The 19,308-nt window shown below is 56.8% G+C and overlaps 6 protein-coding genes across 6 annotated transcripts; 4 read left to right on the plus strand and 2 right to left on the minus strand.

Annotated features, from left to right (window-relative positions):
* Positions 1 to 1,272: 1,272 nt before the first annotated feature.
* On the plus strand, positions 1,273 to 3,179 carry BGZ61DRAFT_488699 (Calreticulin family-domain-containing protein; the record flags this gene model as incomplete). The annotated part of the gene is made up of 4 exons (XM_046250131.1): positions 1,273 to 1,389; positions 1,490 to 1,778; positions 1,842 to 2,626; positions 2,685 to 3,179. The coding sequence occupies 4 exons, from the start codon at positions 1,273 to 1,275 to the stop codon at positions 3,177 to 3,179; spliced, it is 1,686 nt and encodes a 561-aa protein (XP_046112058.1).
* Positions 3,180 to 4,682: 1,503 nt separating this feature from the next.
* On the plus strand, positions 4,683 to 6,428 carry BGZ61DRAFT_470733 (methylmalonate-semialdehyde dehydrogenase; the record flags this gene model as incomplete). Its single annotated transcript, XM_046248120.1, has 2 exons — positions 4,683 to 5,322; positions 5,374 to 6,428. The coding sequence occupies 2 exons, from the start codon at positions 4,683 to 4,685 to the stop codon at positions 6,426 to 6,428; spliced, it is 1,695 nt and encodes a 564-aa protein (XP_046112059.1).
* A 299-nt stretch (positions 6,429 to 6,727) lies between these two features.
* BGZ61DRAFT_12296 (uncharacterized protein) lies at positions 6,728 to 9,143 on the plus strand. The gene has a single exon (XM_046237050.1). The coding sequence runs from the start codon at positions 7,028 to 7,030 to the stop codon at positions 8,885 to 8,887; it is 1,860 nt and encodes a 619-aa protein (XP_046112060.1). The 5' UTR covers positions 6,728 to 7,027; the 3' UTR covers positions 8,888 to 9,143.
* A 256-nt stretch (positions 9,144 to 9,399) lies between these two features.
* BGZ61DRAFT_488701 (FAD binding domain-containing protein) lies at positions 9,400 to 11,535 on the minus strand (the record flags this gene model as incomplete). The annotated part of the gene is made up of 4 exons (XM_046250132.1): positions 9,400 to 9,692; positions 9,753 to 10,793; positions 10,865 to 11,244; positions 11,321 to 11,535. 4 exons carry the CDS (start codon positions 11,533 to 11,535, stop codon positions 9,400 to 9,402), a joined length of 1,929 nt encoding a protein of 642 aa, XP_046112061.1.
* A 3,490-nt stretch (positions 11,536 to 15,025) lies between these two features.
* BGZ61DRAFT_12310 (uncharacterized protein) lies at positions 15,026 to 15,426 on the plus strand. The gene has a single exon (XM_046237052.1). It carries the CDS (start codon positions 15,126 to 15,128, stop codon positions 15,348 to 15,350), a length of 225 nt encoding a protein of 74 aa, XP_046112062.1. The 5' UTR covers positions 15,026 to 15,125; the 3' UTR covers positions 15,351 to 15,426.
* A 75-nt stretch (positions 15,427 to 15,501) lies between these two features.
* Positions 15,502 to 18,750, minus strand: BGZ61DRAFT_525430 (uncharacterized protein; the record flags this gene model as incomplete). Its single annotated transcript, XM_046252759.1, has 5 exons — positions 15,502 to 16,253; positions 16,360 to 16,791; positions 17,896 to 18,178; positions 18,254 to 18,546; positions 18,606 to 18,750. The coding sequence occupies 5 exons, from the start codon at positions 18,748 to 18,750 to the stop codon at positions 15,502 to 15,504; spliced, it is 1,905 nt and encodes a 634-aa protein (XP_046112063.1).
* Positions 18,751 to 19,308: the final 558 nt, after the last annotated feature.

Here is a 19,308-nt window from a genome sequence, read left to right on the forward strand (position 1 = left end):
TGAGAGATGAAGACTGAAAATTAGGTTTATATATATATAATAAAAATGCTTCATTGGAATCTCGCATAATTGTCAATGGGGAATGAGATGTGCGTGTAAATAGTAACCTCCAGAACAATAGTAATCCGTCAAAAGAGCCTTTGAGGACCACAGTATGATAAGTCCCATTATTCTGCACATGACCTGTCGTCTTAAGTTGAACTCCAAAGATTGTCATGTCTCACCGTATCAAGCAACGAGTGGGTAGCTTGGAATCCAGGGTGCTTGGAAACGTATCGTCTAGCTCCCCATGATACAGGGGATCCTTTAAATACCACGTGTTAATTTGTGCTTCGCACGAATAGTAATTGTTCTTGCCATTCACGTGCCTATGCTGGCCAGCAGTAGATCTGGGCCAGGCTGAATAGAATCTGACAGGGCCGCACAATACCCATTTACTTCCCAAGTCGACATGGAGGCGCATGTGCATGCAGTTTTTCGGAGACTTTAGCATTAACAAACGGCGACTGACATTACTGACGTTAGTGACATTAGTCCAGCGAAAGCCGTTGACCTTTGGTAGCTTCCGCAGGGTATGTGGGGATCAAGAGTTAGAAAGTGGTTTCCCTCGACCGTTCGTGGAGAGCGGCTTGGCGAATCAGGGCCTCTCCAAGCTGGAAGCACTACGTAGTAGCTCAAGGGGCATCTGCATGCCAGGAAGGCCGTGAATGATGGCTTCCATGAGCAGAAGCACCGTCCGCAGAGCTGGGACCTTTTCCATTATCTGCCCAGCCACTTTTCGCACGGAATTTCCCAATTGAGCGTGGTCCGTCGGCATCGTGACGCTGAATGCGCCAGGTGTGCAACAATGGCCAAATTTCTCTAGTCTTCCATGGCCGCCCGACCTGTACCTACATCCGGCACCCGCTGAGCCCCCGGCCCCCGCACTATAAGCTCCCTGAAATTTTGGGCGCCGTGCCCTGAGCTTCTTCTACGTGTCCTCAACACTGGTCAGCAAGCAGCTCTCCACTCTTCTAAAGACGCCACCTCTCGCTTCAGATTTCCGTCCGGCCAACCTCACTCTTAGGATTCTTGTCCTCGAGCGCTGGGAATCACTGTCGCACATCTCCGTCACTTTCTCCATCGCCATCTCTGTCGGCGCATCCCCCGTGTTCTTCCCCCTTCTCCCTACTCCACCCTCAATCGTCTCCTGCTTGCGTCGCGCGCACTGGGTTCGAACTCGCAATTCCTCCACCACACTGACGGAGCTTCTTCCCCATCACCACATTCACCATGAAGTTTAACGCTGTCACCACCGCTGCTGTGTCGGCGGCTCTGCTCGCCAGCGCGCATGCCGAGGAGGTCGCTGACGAGGCTTCGCCTGCTGTTCCCGAGCTGTCCACCTTCACTGTAAGTTTGATGACGCGATCCCCCAGCTCCTCGTCGCGCCTTTCCGCGGACCTCGCAGCTGAGACAACCTTCAATTGGATGCTAACAACTTGCCCAACAGCCTACCACCCTCAAGGCCGACTTCCTTGAGCAGTTCACCGATGATTGGGAGCAGCGATGGAAGCCCTCCCACGCGAAGAAGGATGCCTCCGGCTCCGACAAGGATGAGGAATGGGCATATGTTGGCGAGTGGTCCGTCGAGGAGCCCGTCAAGTTCAAGGGAATGGAGGGCGACAAGGGTCTTGTTGTCAAGAACCCTGCCGCTCACCACGCCATCTCGGCCAAGTTTCCCAAGCAGATCGACAACAAGGGCAAGACCCTCGTTGTTCAGTACGAGGTCAAGCTTCAGAGTAAGATTACCTCAGCTTCAACCATGTGAAGGCGACGGTGTATGCTGACATATTCTCTTCCAGATGGCCTCGAGTGTGGTGGTGCCTACCTGAAGCTCCTCCGGGACAACAAGGCCCTGCACCAGGAGGAGTTCGCCAACACGACTCCCTACGTCATCATGTTCGGTCCGGATAAGTGTGGCCACACCAACAAGGTTCACTTTATCTTCAACCACAAGAACCCCAAGACTGGCGAGTACGAGGAGAAGCACTTGAGCACTCCTCCCACTGCCAAGATCGTCAAGACGACCGAGCTCTACACCCTGATCGTCAACCCCGACAACACCTACGTCATTAAGCAGAATGGCGAGGAGGTCAAGACCGGCAGCCTCCTGGAGGACTTCAGCCCCTCCGTCAACCCCCCGGAGGAGATTGAGGATGCTGATGACAGCAAGCCCGAGGACTGGGTTGACCAGGCCCGAATCCCCGACCCCGAGGCTTCCAAGCCTGAGGACTGGGATGAGGATGCGCCTTATGAGGTTGTCGATGAGGAGGCTACCAAGCCCGAGGACTGGCTCGAGAATGAGGCCATCACCGTCCCCAACCCTGAGGCTGAGAAGCCCGAGGACTGGGATGACGAGGAGGATGGTGACTGGGTCGCCCCCACTGTCCCCAACCCCAAGTGCGCTGACGTCTCTGGATGCGGCCCCTGGACCAAGCCCATGAAGATGAACCCCGAGTACAAGGGCGTGTGGAGCGCCCCTCTGATTGAGAACCCCGAGTACAAGGGTGTCTGGGCCCCTCGCAAGATCAAGAACCCCAACTACTTTGAGGACAAGAACCCCGCCAACTTTGAGCCCATGGGAGCTGTAAGTTGACACCATGCACGCATATGCCTTACCTGTAGCGATACTAACCTGTCGATAGATTGGCTTCGAGATCTGGACTATGCAGAGCGACATTCTTTTCGACAACATTTACATTGGCCACTCCGTCGAGGATGCCGAGAAGCTTGCTGAGGAGACCTTCAAGGTCAAGCAGCCCGTTGAGAAGGCTCTGGCCGAGGCCGAGAAGCCCAAGCCTTCGGACAAGGCCGACTCTCCTCTTGACCTCAAGTTCATGGATGACCCCGTCCTGTTCATCAAGGAGAAGGTTGACCTCTTCGTCACCATTGCCCAGAAGGATCCCCTGCAGGCTGTCAAGTTTGTTCCCGAGGTTGCTGGTGGTATTGCCGCTATCTTGATCTCCTTTATTGCTCTCATCGCCGCTCTCGTTGGTCTGGGTGGCTCGACCCCCGCTCCTGCGAAGGCTGCCGGTAAGAAGGCCGAGGACGTCAAGGACAAGGTCGCTGAGGCTACTACCACTGGCGCTGAGAAAGCCAAGGGAGAGGCTACCAAGCGCAACACCCGCAGTCAGTCGTAAGGGAGAGGAGGAGAGAAAGTAGGATTTGTATGATTTGAAAGCGAAGGAGAGGAAGGTGAAAGTAAGACTCAAAATTTCAATCACAAAAAAAAAAGGACAAAGCCCAACAAAGGGAATACCAATTTCGATTTTACTGGTTTTCAAAAAAACGAAGGAGCAAGAACAGCAGCATCAACTTGACGGCGCCTGGTGGAAGCTGGGTGTGATGAGATGAATGGCTGCTGTGACAAGGATTTCGAGATCAAGGCGTAGGCATGTATTTCAAGTTTAGTTCCATATGCATTTTTCTCTTCGGTACGTACTTGTCTGAGAGCAATGATAAGAGAAGAAACCAAACCAGCCGCAAATTTTGTGTCTTAATGTTGCATCGCCTATCGACGGAGGTTGGAATTCCCTGTGTTCAAGGTACTTTGTAGCCGCGGTTATGGAGCCGGGTATGTCTTGTTGGTGTCTGTGACAAGGTGATTGGACCGGCACATTACGTACTAAACATGCCGTCATGTGGGCTTTGGAACCAGGACAGAATGGGGAGGTCAAGTGAGAGCGCAGATAAGTAAGTATCTAATGGTGCTCCATACATGGAAGGGCAACCACGAGGACGGAAGGCTAGTCTAAAACAGGAAGGGAACTAGTATCTCAAACGTTAGAGCGCCGATTGCGGGCCTTGTTGGGTTTTATCTCAATAGAGGTTGAGAATAAAGAGTTGATAGCAAGAGTCAGTATTGTGCTGTATGATAATGGCGAGGCTGATGACTGGGTGCCATGGCGGGAAGTAAGCTGGTTCCCTTCCTGTTTCGGACTAGGGACGGGCCATTGATTGATTTCCTGTGGGTTGCCTTTCCTGCTTTGGACTAGACGCGAGGGCTGTGGATTGGTTGCTCGTCTGGCTGTCAGGCTGTCAGGCTGTCTGGCTGTCTGGCTGTCTGGCTGTCTGGCTGTCTGGCTGTCTGGCTGTCTTGTCTAGCTAGGTAGGGAGGAGGCTCTCGTTTGGACTGCCCTCTGGAAACTAGCCGGATATCCAGTGGCCGTTGGCTAAGGTTTTCCCATTGGCCTCGGCCATTCAGCGCGGGTCGGCTTAGACGGCAAACGGCGGCATCGGCACAGGATCGGGGAGGCACCCTTCGCTTACCCCACACTTTGGGGCAAGCTCGCAAGAGAAGCTCCCCCTCCGGATGCTTCGAGAGGCTCCAGAAAGCCTCCACCAAGCCTCCACATTGGCGTGCGAAACAGCCGTAGACCTGACGACGGGCTTATCGCTGCTCCTCTCGACGCCGTCTCCGCACCCTCCGCGAGCCTTGCCGGTCACCGGCCCGGCGTCTGTATAAAAGGAAAGAGGCCCTGCGACTGGTTTCGAGGGAGCGTCGAGTTCCAGGCGGGGTTCATCAGAGCTGCTTCACGGACAATTGTCCACATACAACATCCCATTGCCCTCCCAATTGCTTCTTCCTCACCTCTCTCCTTCACCTCTCTCCCTCTCCCTCCCTCCCATCTTCACTCTTCACCATGCGTCGCCTCATTACCCGTGGCGTCGGCGCCGGAACCCGCACGTCGGCTTCCATCCCGTTGCTCTCCTCCCGCGCTCCCATCTTCTCGTCCTCCATCGCCACCCGCCAGATTCATGCCACCGCCCTGAGGTCGTCGGCGGCGCTGGCCTCCACGGCCACCAGCTACCCGACCACCCACGAGAAGATCGCGGCCGTTGAGGACACGCCGTACTTCATCAACAACAAGTTCGTCAACTCCACCACGGACAAGTTCATCGACCTGCACGACCCGGCCACCAACAACCTCGTCACCCGCGTGCCCCAGATGACCGATGCCGAGATGAAGGCCGCCGTGGCTAGCGCTGAGAAGGCTTACCAGTCGTGGCGCAACACCACCGTCCTGTCTCGCCAGCAGATCATGTTCCGCTTCGTCCAGCTCATCCGCGAGAACTGGGACCGCCTGGCTGCCAGCATCACCCTGGAGCAGGGCAAGACCTTTGCCGATGCCCGCGGTGATGTCCTGCGCGGTCTGCAGGTCGCCGAGGCTGCTGTTGGGGCCCCCGAGCTCCTCAAGGGCGAGGTCCTCGAGGTGTCCAAGGACATGGAGACCCGCACCTACCGCGAGCCATTGGGTGTTGTTGCCGCCATCTGCCCCTTCAGTAAGTCTCCCTGTCGTCGAGATAGAGGAGTGCGAGCTAATTGAGTCGTAGACTTCCCCGCCATGATTCCTCTGTGGTGTATCCCCATTGCCACCATAACCGGCAACACCCTGATCCTTAAGCCTTCCGAGCGTGACCCTGGTGCCGCCATGATCCTCGCCGAGCTGGTCCAGAAGGCCGGCTTCCCCGACGGCGTCGTCAACATTATCCACGGCGCCCATAAAGCCGTTGACTTCATCCTCGACGAGCCTGCCATCAAGGCTATTAGCTTCGTTGGTGGCAACAAGGCTGGCGAGTATATCTTCAGCCGCGGTTCTGCCAACGGCAAGCGAGTCCAGGCCAACCTGGGAGCCAAGAACCACGCTGCCGTCCTCCCCGATGCCAACAAGAACCACTTCATCAACAGCGTCGTCGGCGCTGCCTTTGGTGCTGCCGGCCAGCGCTGCATGGCCCTGAGCACCCTAGTCATGGTTGGCGAGACTAAGGAGTGGCTCTCCGAGGTTGCAGAGCGAGCCAAGGCACTCAATGTTGATGGCGGTTTCGAGGAGGGTGCTGATCTCGGCCCCGTCATCTCACCCCAGAGCAAGGAGCGCATCGAGAGCCTCATCGCCACTGCTGAGAAGGAGGGCGCGACTATTCTCCTCGACGGCCGTGGCTTCACCCCCAGCAAGTACCCCAACGGTAACTGGGTTGGCCCTACCATCATCTCCAACGTCACTCCCGAGATGACTTGCTACAAGGAGGAGGTCTTTGGCCCCGTCCTCGTCTGCCTCAATGCCGAGACTCTCGACGACGCAGTTGACCTCATCAACAAGAACGAGTACGGTAACGGAACCGCAATCTTCACCAAGTCTGGCGCCACGGCCGAGACGTTCCGCAAGAACATCGAGGCCGGCCAGGTTGGTATCAACGTCCCCATCCCCGTGCCACTGCCCATGTTCTCCTTCACCGGCAACAAGAAGAGTATCGCCGGTGGCGGTGCCAGCACCTTCTACGGCAAGCCCGGTATCAATTTCTACACACAGCTGAAGACGGTGACGGCCCACTGGCAGAGCGCCGACGCCGTGGCCAAGAAGGCCTCTGTGGCCATGCCCACGATGCAATAAGGAATCGCGATGCAATCTGTTTTAGACGCATGGCAACAGGAGGAAAAACAGGCTCGTCCTTTGTAGGACATGGGACAAAATGAATATATATGGACTGGGTTGAGCTATTCACTGGTCGTTTAATTGCTAGCTTGAATGTAGCTGCACAATATCATATGCCTATTGTTGGCCTGTTGGCTCTTGAGTGGGCCCAATACCAAGTATTTGCCACCGATTCTGTTGCGTCATTCCCAATCAATTCTCTTTGTCTGTTTCTGTAAGCGCCAATCTCCCCAACATTATAGAATGTTACGAATAGGGTCCTTGCTGATCTGTGCAGTGGCTTTGCTCCTTAATCTTGCAGGGCGTGGCAGCGCCTTGCGTGAACTAGTTACAGAGGGCGTTTTGTTAGTGTGTGCAACGCCGGTGTCACCAACGCACGCCTGACGCCTCACTTACAAGGAGTCAGCGCTTGCTCCGAGCCCATCTCTTCCTCCCCTTCAGTTGGCGCTCACCACCACCGGGGCTCGCTCTATATAATCCCTCCCTCACGTCACGAGGGGCGGGAGGGATGTCGCAATGGCTCTGGTTGGATCATCTGCCAAGCGGATGTCGTCAGCATGGACTATATCCTGCGACTGCAGTCCCGGTTCAGGTTGCGCTCTCGCACGTCATCGCAACCAACTTCAACCTCGGCATCAGGCGACAATCGAGACGCAATTATGAACCTGACTGATCTGCCATTCACCATCTTCCTCGACATCGTCCTCCTCCTGCCTCCCGTCGACGCCCTCCGCTGCCGGCAAGTCTCGTCCGCTTGGCGCAGCGCCCTCACCCGCCAGGATCTCGCCATCAGTCTCATTCTTGGGCGCTTTCCCCGCGCCCGGGAGGCCCGGATACTTCGCCGCTGGCTTGCGAGCGGGGGACTCGGCCATGGCTATGTGGGGGATCTCGAGGACACGGAGTGGGCGGCTGTGTTTGCGAACCTCGCGCGGCGATACTTTCACCTCGGGGCTGCGCAGCCGTGGAAGACGAGCAAGGTGCAGACGTTCAATGGTGGCAATGCGCTCTGGGGCGTCACGCCGTGGAATCGCTTCCTCAAACTACACAATAGGGCAGCCGACTTTCAGTCTTGGGATCCGGTGTGGACGTTTGAGCCCGACGACGGACTGCTCGTCTACCCTGCTGCCTCATCCACGCCGCTGCAGAGATACCGGGTCCGAGATCTAGAGACTGGGAGCGAGTTTATCGTCCCGTTCGACACTGCGGGCAAGGTCATCCGGCGGGTCCGGCTCCATGATAAGGTCCTCCTGTTTGAGTGGTGCGAGGAACATGGGTTGGATCTCTCACACCCTGTCAAAACCCTCGACACCGCCATTCGCCACTATGCAACGGCCTACGACGTCGTGCGGCACGGTGCGGCTGCCCTCCTCCCGCGCCGGGACGCCGCCGAGCCCGGGCGCGAGTGGTCCTTTGTCCGGCGCGCGGAGTGGAAGATCCACCACCTCGGCATGCTTCCCACCCACCAGGACCGCTTCTTTTCCGCGCACAACCGCACGCACTACGCCGTGTACGTCTGGCAGCCAGCGCGCTCGCCGTGGGGCGACGACGACCCGCTCGAGCGGCTGATTGTGTGGGAGCTCGGCCCCGCCCCGCCCGCAGGTGGGTCTCCGGGTCCGGAGACGGTCGGCGCTGGCGCCGGGCCGCGCGTGGTCCTCCAGCTGGCAAATGCCGACCTGCGCGCGTGGGGAGTCGGGCAGCGGGATACACCGTCGCTTCGGGAACTGGCTCTCGACGCGACGACTTGGGACGAGGCAGCGCAGACTGCGTGCGGACATATATATCTCGTCGAGGAGACGCACCGATGGGCTGCAGGGCCTCACAGCTCGCTCACACCGCCGCCTCTACACCGAGTGCGGAGCACGGGAATACCCCTCGGAGGCCACGGCCCGCGATGGCTGGACAAGTGCGACGCCGACGGCAGCAACAACACCAGGAACCCGCGGGCCGGGTGTCGTCACAGCGCGACCTCCGGGACCTCCGACAGTCGACAATCCTGGCCGGGCCGTGCGCCCTGCTGGCGCCACGACGACTTCCCCTTCGTCACCGTGTCCGGGGTCCATGACGCTGCCGCAGAGGTTCACATCAGAGCCCGGCAGTGCTTCCAGCTGCGATCTCTCGCCGTACACTTGCCCCCGAGCCTCCGCAACCCGCCGGCCGCTGCTGTCGACAACGGCGAGAAAAGGACCGGGTGGGAGGTCACCAGGGCCGCGTTCCTAGCCATGTTCGAGTGGAGCGACATGGAGCTGGAGGACCTCGAGGCAATGCACAAGCGCATCGACGGGCCGGCTAGGGAGAGCGAGGTCAAGTTCCCGGGCGGTCTGTGGGACGAGTTGCTGGGGAAGGGCTTCATGAGTGGCAGTGAGCGATGGATTGTGGGCGAAGACGCCAAGGGAGACATTACAATCATCATGTTTTAAGGGGAGGCTGACGGGAGAAGCATCTCTAAGTATTTTTTAGACTTGATAGATATGTACATAATGAGCGGCGGTAGCGCAAGGGAATGAGAGGGCATCACAAATAAAATGGATTTGATGATAGGAATCGCTGCTTGAGCTATCCCACATGACATCGGATGGGCAGTCCATCCCGTGTTGAGACGGCGATATTACCGTCCGTTCCCCGTTCTATCCGCCACTTGTTGTTCCTTCTTCCTCTTTGTTCTTCCTCTGATTCTTCCTCCTTATCCTTTGTCTTTGTCTTTCCCATTGCTCTACTGGGGCTCGTTGCCCCCTTCTTTCTTCACCAAGACCAGCCCAGGCTGAGGTGGGCAAAGAATTTCGGTATATCAAAACTCCGTGCTCCCGGATATACAAACTCGGCGATGTCGCCATTAAGGGTCCCTCCCCTACGACGCCATAGCTAATTCTCCAAACAGAGTAAGTGCGTGGGCACGGGCTGGTCGTCTTCAAGCTCATTATTGTCCGTGGGCCTACTCTGTCGGGAGTTGCATGAATCCGTCATAATACTCATCAAGCCATCGAGCTGCCTCAACACCGGAGTCATCGACACTTGAGTCCCATCTTCCGATGGAACCAACATAGCCGTCTGGGCGAACGTTGACGATGGCGACTTCACCAGGTCCAAGGCTGCCGAGCCACTTGTTGGTACACAACGACCCGCGAGTGTCTTGATCCGGAATGTCGTCAAGGTAAAACGTCCAGCGACTATCTTGCAGGATCATTGGGAGATCCGAAAGCTCAATTTCCGTCTTGGGCATGGTAGCTGAGTGGTAGTTAGTACACAGATGTCCTGCCAAGTACGAAATTACGGCAGGGGACTTACTAATTAGAGCGAAGGTGAACAGGTGGCTGACGGCAGTGTACCTCTCCGGGCGGAGATAGACGTCTTCGGGGTCTACTTCCCTCGGCTGGTTTGCATAGGAAGTGCTTGCAGCGGCTGATAGTTGGCTGATGAAGGAGTTGCTGGAAGCGATAGCCTGGCAGAAGGTCTCCAAGAAGGGGCCAGACTGCTGGACATCCCACATGAGGAGGTAGATGCGGAACTGGCCCAGCATGGGAATGTCCAGCTGGATATCAACAGGGTTTGAGTCGAGGTATCGAGTAACCTTGGCGGGAGGGAGTAGGCAACCAGGCTTGGCGTCGCCCATGACAAACTGAGCAGAGCCTAAAGCAGCACGGTTGATGACGTTCTCTCCATATTCTGCACCGATTCCGGAGATGAAGCGCACATTGGTGCGGAAGTTCTCAGCCAGGGCGATGGCATCACCACCAGCAATCTGGTTGGCATGCTCGTAGTCAAAGTTGACCAGGTCCAGGGCAATCTTGCGTCGTTCCTCCTCGTAGCTCTCGAGCAGGATAGGCTTGCCCAATCCTCGAACAGCCAGGTTCAGCTTCCACGACAGGTTCCATGAGTCGTGCATTGAGGTGTTCATGCCCTGAGACGACTTTGGAGAGTGGGTGTGACTGGCGTCTCCAGCAAGGAACGCCCGGAGGTGGCTGTCGGCGAAACGGCTGGCGACTCTCTGGCCAACCTGGTATCTGCCGAACCACTCAATGTACTTCCAGTCCAGCTCGAAGGGGGCCATGATCTGCTTGGCCCGCCTCATGATGAATTCCTGACCAAGCTCGCGGCGATCGGTCTTGGCGCCGGCCTTGAGCTCGATGTAGAAACGGGTCATGTTTCTCTCTCGGGGAACGATCAGGATCGAACCGTGCTCCTGAGAGAAGACGAGGGTCTTGGACCAGATATCAGGGAAGTTGGTAATCAACTCGCCGTCAAGAACACCCCAAATAGCGGCCTGCGACATGCCAATAGCCTTGGCATCTGGGATGCTCTTGCGAACCTTTGAGTGCGCACCGTCACCTGTCATGATTGTTAGTCACGCGGACTCTAGACGCGCGGGGCAGAAGGTAAGAGCATTGGGTAGTACTCACATCCAATGAGGTATTGCGCGAGGACTGATCGCTTGTCCTGATTGACATTGGTGCGGCAGTTGACCTGGAGAGGGCCTTGTTTGCTGTCGGGGACGCTGTACGACTCAAAGGCCATGTTTCTGCGGACCTCCTTATTACGCTTCTTCATATCATCGATGAAGAGGCCTTCGACCATGCCCTGGTGGACCAGGAGCAGGTAAGGGTCGAGGACATCGATAATAGGTGGGTAGTGGACTTCGCGGCCAAGTCTATGCAGTGATTCGTCGGCTGTGCTGCGCCAAAAGGCAATGTCGAAGACTCGGACACCTCGCCTTAATAGCGGCTCAGCTAGTCGCATCTGTCTAAATGTCTCGATCGTCTTGGGTTGCAGACCGTCGGCTCTGTACACACATAAAGGTCAATTGGGGTTGTTCATGGGACCAGCGGAGTGGACTGAGGGAAGCAGGACGGTTTTACCTTCCCGCGCTGGTTTGGTCTGCCCGGTCATCCAGGACCTCGACATTGATTCCGTATCTGATCAGGTTGGCGGCCAGCATCAGGCCGGCGGGACCAGCGCCGACAATGCAGACCTGGCATTCTAGAGGTGGTTCTGGCTGGTTTCGAAGAAGGGCGAGGGGGTCGAAGATGTCGGGCCAGCCCTCTCGGCGGTCGCGGCTGTTGGAGTCGTCCATTGATTCGTCGGATTTAACGATGCCTGGCACCATGACGGGTTTCGAGGTAGCGGGGGATTCGCAGGACCATGGACGACCTCAGAATCCGGGGAGGTGGGATAGAGGGTCGTCCTTGGAGTGACGAGGAGTGGTGGGACGAGGGGGGGCGATCGGAAATATGGAGGGGGGGGCGAAGGTGAGGGCGAGGATGACGAGAGACTGCGTATGGCTTGCTTGCGTAAGGCGTGGAGAGTGTCGCAAAAAAAGGCGACAATAGGTGAAGCGAGGTGAGGAGAGGTGGTGAGGCGAGGTGAGGTGAGGTGAGGTGAGGTGAGGTGAGGTGATTGCGCCCAAGATGGTCCGTCCACGCGGTCAAGAAGTGCCGTAGCGTATCAGTGGGCGATTTGTCCAAGGTCCCGCAGCAGCAGTGGACGTAGGGGTCCGGTCTCGGTTGAAGGTATCAGATATCAGCAAGACGACCGCGGTAGGGCCGACTTTGCGTAGAGTGTGTTTTTGGTTGATTGTGTCTTTTCTGAATTGGATCGACGGCGAAGACGACGGGCGGGCGGCTCGCTGGCGGTTGGGACCAGGCGGTTGAGACAGGTCGACTGACAGTGGCAGGGCGACACGACGGATCGGTGGAGGAGGCGGCGGACGGGGCGAGCCGCGGGGCTGCGACAAGGCGACGCGGGCGTGCGGGCGGTCGAGTAACAGGCGGCGGACGGGCGGACGCAGGCGCGACGACGGGGAGAAGAGGGACCGGAGAAGAAAGAGAGGGAAAGGGAGGGCCAGGCGTGAAGCTATTCCGACGTCAACGGCAGATATAGCGAACGGGTGGACAGGGACTCCAACGAGCCTGTGAACCAGTGAGCCGGAGGTCGGGGGGGCAAGGAAGCAGCGACCAGGGCCACGAGGGCTTCGGGCAGGTCACCTCGAAAAAATGGCATGACATGTTGTCGGCCAGCAGGCGGAGGCGGGTCGGGACAGGCGCCGCAGACCTGATGAGGAGACAAAAATGGGCTGATTTCGCGGGAGATTTTGCTGGCCCTGCCACACCCTGCGTCCGGCTCCGCTGACGGCTTCGTGTCTTGATTGGCTGGAGTCGGCATCGTGGTCCCTGTCGTTGGGTCGACCCCAGAACGAGACTGAACGAGACGCCGCCCAGGGAGGGTTTAAAAAAAAAAAAGATGACACACACGTTAAAAAAAGAGGGAGACGGAGTGAGTGAGAAGGAGAAGGAGGAAGAGACGGGGTTGACAAAGGATATCACGGGGAGGAGAGGCTTCCCTGTAACCTACCTACCTACCTATGGAGCAGTGTTGGTTTAGCGTTGCGCATATAGAAACCAAGACTGACTCCCTACCAACCTAAACATCGACACCAACAGCCCTGGGCGACGCAACAACTTGGGATTGGCGTGGTGCGCTGATGGGAAACTCACACTCCGGTACGTACCCGTGATGGGCAGTTAAACGTCCCTGGTAGGTAGCTAAGGACTACCTACCTATGTACTACGTAGTAGGTTGCTGCCCAGGGTTGCACCATGGTGGTCCCTTGCTCGCAGAGTTCCTCTTGTCAGAACGCCCAACAAGGACCCTTCCCAGTCATGCCCCTCCATCCTCCATACAGGACCGACAGTTAACTGCAATGCCATGTTTCTGTCTACCTTGCATATCACGTACTGTACCTTACACGCACATGGTTATAAGCATGGGACGTTGAGATGGGATGGATCCGCATCCCATCTCTCAGGTCGTTCCCCGGCCGTTCCCATGGGTTGGTGGGAGACAACAGGAGGGTCCCCAGCAGGACGGTGCGGGCGTGGGGGAACTCGAGCCGCCGTGCGTGGGTCTCCAACTCTGGCAGTTGCGCCTAAAGCTGTCTGGAAGCTGGGGGATGCCGGCTTTCTCTCAGCCTACGTGTTCGGTGTATCGTGTCTCGTTTCGGGGGAGACGACGGCCAAGGCCCAGTATCACAGCACAACTGTTCCCACACGTAAACTCCCTGATAACCATGGCTATTTTTGTCAACGTCCAGGTTACAAAGGAGAGCCAAGTAAGCAACAAGGCAAGCAGGCAAGCAAGTAAACCAACCGAAAATGTACACCTACACACATGCCACATGCCTCTCATACGCATTGAGTAACATAACCCTGCTATCAAACGGCAGAGACTAGGTACTGTAGGTACGTGGGAACGAACCCCCGGCACAGCGGCTACGGCTCAATCCGTTCCCTTTGCTTCCATCCTTCCACCTCTGCTTCCACCCCCGTCCCCAGTCGCTCAAAGTACCTAATCAGTTAGTTCCGTCCAGCTGCAGATGCGTGCGTGCGTGCGTTGCGTGCGGCCTCTTTTTCCTTTTTTTCTGTACCCTACAGCCATGCGTCGAAAAAGCTGACTTTGACCGACCCTGCCGCCTGCGGACAGGAAAATGGGACCCCCCCCCCCTTCCCCCCAGTCCCCTTCGCCACATGCAGCGAACGATGATCATCTCATGATGGTCCGGCGAGCTGGGTCCCTGCCGAACGCGTGCCTCCCTTGCCGCCTTGCCGCCTGGCTGTTGGTCTACTTGCGCTACTGCGCCTCTCGTACTCACTCTACCGCTCCATAAGTAAGGTACTCCGTACTCCATGTTCTCTCCGGTACCTCTACCGGGCATCCCAACCCATTCTAACGAAACATGTGCCTACCATTCCCTTCCGCAGTAGTGATTACTCGATCCATTCAACGGCTTGGCCATGCAGACGCGGAGATAGGGATAGGGGCGGCTCCGTCTCGGACTGGCGGGCTTGAGTTTGATCCATACCTATCCAGGCCCTCTTCGATTCCTATCCCGTCCACCTGTGGTAGGAGAGTCACTGGTGATTCCCAGCCGCACACTAACTACACACACCTCACACACATTGTCGCAACACCCCGAGACCGAGTCCAAGCGAGTCCAACACCACCCAAAACACGCCCAAACAAGACCGACAGCCCAGATACCGACGTTGCACCAACGGTTTGTCCCGCACGCCTGGCATTGACTGACACGGGCCCCTCCGCCAACAAACGGTTTCGCATGGGCCACCAACAGAATTCCCCCATTCGCCTTCACGTTTACCGTCTCTCCACACAAAGCGGTCCATGCTCTCCGTCTGTCTCCATCTGTGCTCCATTCCCCATCCTCTTCCTTGCAACATCAGCCCTCACTCGCCCACTCACTCACACTCTCACTCACACACTCACACACTCACATACTCACACACTGACACACACTCGCCTATCCCCCCCCTTCCAAGGCCCCGCCCCGTGGTCCCCTCTCCGCTGCCCCACCCCCGGGGGGACCCAGGCTCCCGTTTCTAAATTCCAAATTCCTACTACTCACCGCGCTGCCATCACACGGATTCATCGATTCATGGCGCCTGGGTAACCTGGCAAAACGTAAGTTGTCAAAAACTCTGCATTGGGTGTGGTAGCACCATCATCAGATTGCTCCCTGATCGTTTCCTCTGTCGGCTAAAAAGACTTTCTCTTTCATTTTGTTCCTTCCTGTTCCTTCCATCGAGATACACGTACACCGGCGTCTAGACACACTTGTCGTACGGTCCCTACCTGGAGATCACGCAACCCATGGCCATCCAATCCCAATCCCGATCCGAATCCCAATTCCTCATCCTCTTCCCTCGCTCGTCCACTCACCAATACACACGCACGCACCCTGATCCCCTGCCTGCCTCCATGCCTCCATGCCTCCATGCCTCCATGCCTCCCTCCATGCCTCCAACCAGCCAACCAGTAGCTATTTGCAAACCACCCAATAGAACATGCCGAGGTACTCTACATGCCTACACCTGAATAGTACATCCAGTTTCCTCTCTTCCTCCCTCATCCCTCCCGGCATATGCTCCACACACCGTTCCCACCGCACCTACGACAGCTCGTTATTTCCAAGCAACAACCGCCGCATCATCATCCCATAGGTAGCTTATTCACGATTAATCAGACTCTACTCGTCCGAGACCAACACCGTACTCTCGCTCGTGTCAATATGGCCCCTCTTAGCACCTTGAGCATCCTCGCAGTAAGATGCATCCACATCCTCAATCACCTGCCGACCCCTGAAGTTTGTCATGGCCACTTCTGCCTTGGCCCTCAGACGGATCGAATACCAGTCCGGCATGGCCCGGAGAGCTGTCAGGATCGTTCCGGTCCCCGGGAGCACCACCTGCCCGCTTCGTCCACTCAGGACCTGCTTGACCACAGCATCGGCCACCGATTCGGGCTCCAGTTGGGGCATCAAGAACCCGGTCTGTTGGTCGTAGCCGGCGAAGAGCGCCGTCCTGGTGTGACCCGGATGCACTACGACCGTGCGGACCTTGGGAGCCTTGTATCGAGTCGTCAACTCGGCAGACAATCCTTCGTGAAAGGCCAGGGCACCCGCCTTAGACGCCCCGTAGTCGACCATGTTAGGAATTGTCAGCCACGCCGCATAGGATGAAACCGTGACAATCATCCCGTGGTTATTAGTAACCATGTTGGGGAGGAACGTCTTGGCTGTCCAGTAAGGTGCCAGCGTGTTGACATCAAAGGTGAATCGGATATCACTCGGTTGAGCCTCCAGGACCGTCTTACCCCGGGCAACTCCGGCGTTATTGATGACTACGGTCGGGTGTCCGACTTGACTTCTGATCCTTTCCGCCACCTCTTCCAACTTCTCGGGTGATCGAATATCGCACTCGAAATGGTGTACTTTGGACGCTGTTGACACAGAAATTAGCATTGGTCCCGTCGGTCAGCACGTCGACGCCCGGCCCGGTGGGGCTGCTCCGGGTGCTCCGTGCAGAAGAAGGCCGCAGCCACATACAGACGGTAAAGGACATGGGTTGAATATCGAGCACTACCACAGTTACGCCATGCTCCTCCAGCAACTTCACGATTTGCCCTCCGATACCTCCGGCGCCGCCCGTCACCAAGACAATCTCCTTGGACCAGTCATACACGTCACTGACCCAGTTGTTGCGAACCTTCTCCGACACCCAGCCGTTGAGCCACCGGGCGATTGACAGCCAGAAGAGCGTCTTGAGACGGCGAGTCGCCGAGGGGTGGAGGATTGAGAGGTTTTCACCCTTCTTGGTGAAGCGAGCGAGGAGAACGAGGGGGAGCAGGAAGGCCGGGTTCAAGGCAGTCTGGCGGATGAGTCGGACGAGAACATCGGCGCAGAAGCCCTCGCGTGGGATAAGGCCCTGGTGCATCGGCATGCTGGCAATTGACCTGCGGCAGTCTGTGCTATAGTTGACTGTGCTGGGAATTCGTGTAAGTGATGTCGCAAAAAATCAAGGAGAGGGAAGCTAATGTGGGCTGCTATCAGACTCGTTGATTGACCGGTGGTGATGTCGCAACGACGCTTCACCAACACGAACGCGGGGGGCTGCTCTTGTTTTAGGAGCGCACCGAGCCTCGACAGCTATGCCCAGAGCTCCCATTGCCGACGAAGCAATACTCCATGTGCTGTGACTGGCAGCGCGCTGCTGCCGAGGTCCTGTCGCATCCCATCTCCCCTGCGGTTGGTGCGGGGGTGGTAGAATCCGGGGTAGGCAAGCTCTTCGTCACCGAGTCGAAGGGGGGAAGCTTCATTCGGCACACCACCACAACGCTCAAGTAGGTAATTACTACCTCGCCTAGCCTCCCTCGGGCGGCCAGAGACCCCGCTCCGGTGCTCATGTCCGGGGCTCCGGGGAATTTAGCGAAACGTTGCGGAGGGGCGCGGACCGACGCGGGCTGTGACAGGTTGGCGTTGGAGACGATGTGGTGGCCTCCATTGGTTAGCGGCCCTTGTCGGGTGTGGATTGGGCCAGCTAAAGTCGCATGCTGACCAAAAGGGACACGTTGAAATGCGATGGGCGGGCGATGTCGAATTGATGTGCCGAATTTAGGTTGTTGATACATATATAGCTTGCTACTATATGCTATGTGCTGCTGCAGACTGCAGTTGAGACAAACCCCGCATTTATACAGATGGTGGCTTGCAGGATAACCGAGTGGCAGGTCGATGCTATTGCAGACTGGCCCAAGCGGGTCCAAAATAGGTAGATAATAAAGCAGGATGCTGAGACCACAACAAATCTGATTAAAAAATAACGACTTGGATTTCATGAATTCAATCATCCAAGAACGAAGGTTATTCACTAAATGGCAACGAGAAGTGCACTAATCAACACCGCCGCATACACGCCAACCCCCGGATTCATGAGGGAAACTGCACCTCCCAAGCCCACGCCCTCCGTCTCCGTCGCTGTCGCCGTCGCTGTCCCTGGTTCTGTCAACGTCCCTATCTCCGGCAATGCCACTGTTTCCGTCGACGTCCCAGTTTCCGTCGACGTCCCAGTTTCCGTTGACGTACCTGTTTCCATCGACGTTCCTGTCTCCTTCGACGTCACTGTCGCAGTCTCTATCTCCGTCTCCGTCGGCGTCTCCACCTCAGTCGCATCGCCAGGCGCAAAAAGTACACCTACTTTGTTCGCCGTCTCCGCGTCAATCTCTTCATACGACAGCAGCTCGTTCGTCAGCGAATCGCATGTCGGTCGGTCGTCTTTCTCCTCGATGCTGTTGGTCACAGCGATCGGCACATCGAAGATGGTGTAGTGGTCCTCCCCGTTCAGCCGAAAGTTCTGCCGGATCGAGATCTTGATGAGGGGAAAGTCAGCCTCTTCTCCTCTTCTCGTATGTGTTTCTATATCATTGGATCCGTTCGTCCTTACATTGTATGTGCCCCTGTCGCTGTTGTCGCCGTCGGGGACGCCATTGCCCACTAGGCAATCCGGCCACACCCAGTTGATGTGCTTGACCGTGCTGCCCGGTTCCTGAGTCATGATCTCACCGAGACTGGCATTGTTGGCGCTGGCGGTGCCGTTGGAGATGGTGAAGTTGCGACCCGTGGTGTAGCTGTAGAGGAACATTGTGACGTTGAATATCTGGCTGGGGTCATTCTCGCCGTGGGGCGGCAGGGCCAGCTTGCCGTTGGCAGTCACATCTATAGCTACATGCAGAGTGTCTTTGAAATGGTCAGCCGTCACTTCACGGCCAGTGTTGCGGCGGCGGGACGAGACTTACCCCCTCCCAGGGGAGTATTGGGCTGAGGAGCGTCGAGAACGACGAAGCCGGGTGTGAAGATCTGGCCATTGGAGATTGTGAAGCTCTGGGCGAGCGTTTGCTGAACCAGCAGCAACGCCGTTACGAGCCCGCGTATCGATGCCATAGTTTAACACAAAGGGCGCGCAACGAGAGTCGAAGGACAGAAAACCACCAAAGGCAGACACCGGACTAGAAGTTGGCACAATGCCATCCTCCTACGTAGATAAAACCGGATACCGGAAATCACGACCTGAGTTTACTGAGAGGGTGGTCACACCCCTGGGCAGAGGGATTTCTGGGCAGTGGACGCAACCGAGATGAGACGGAGTTTCGGGCAGAGAGGACTAAATGACTACACCAGCTTGGCATTTAAAGAATGAGAACTGCTTCGCATTTGATTCTATAAATCGAGTTGAGTGCAATCATTAACGCAAAGATGATGGAGTACTCAAACTTGGTTGACGAAGTAAAGGCAATGGTTATGGTTACTCCACCCGGGATAGACCTTGGAGGTGTCATGGAGCGATGAGACGTTGGTTTAGCCGAACCAAGATGAGACGAGACGAACGCGCAGGCTTGACACACGCACAGGCACACACAAAAGACATGGCTGCAGGCAGGGATCTACTGCGTAGTATCTGGTGGCGGAATCTTTTTTGGACTCAACCGGTTCACGGCTTCT

The sequence above is a fragment of the Ilyonectria robusta genome, assembly GCF_021365365.1.
Source record: "Ilyonectria robusta strain PMI_751 chromosome Unknown BGZ61scaffold_1, whole genome shotgun sequence".
Classification (NCBI taxonomy): Eukaryota; Fungi; Ascomycota; class Sordariomycetes; order Hypocreales; family Nectriaceae; genus Ilyonectria; species Ilyonectria robusta.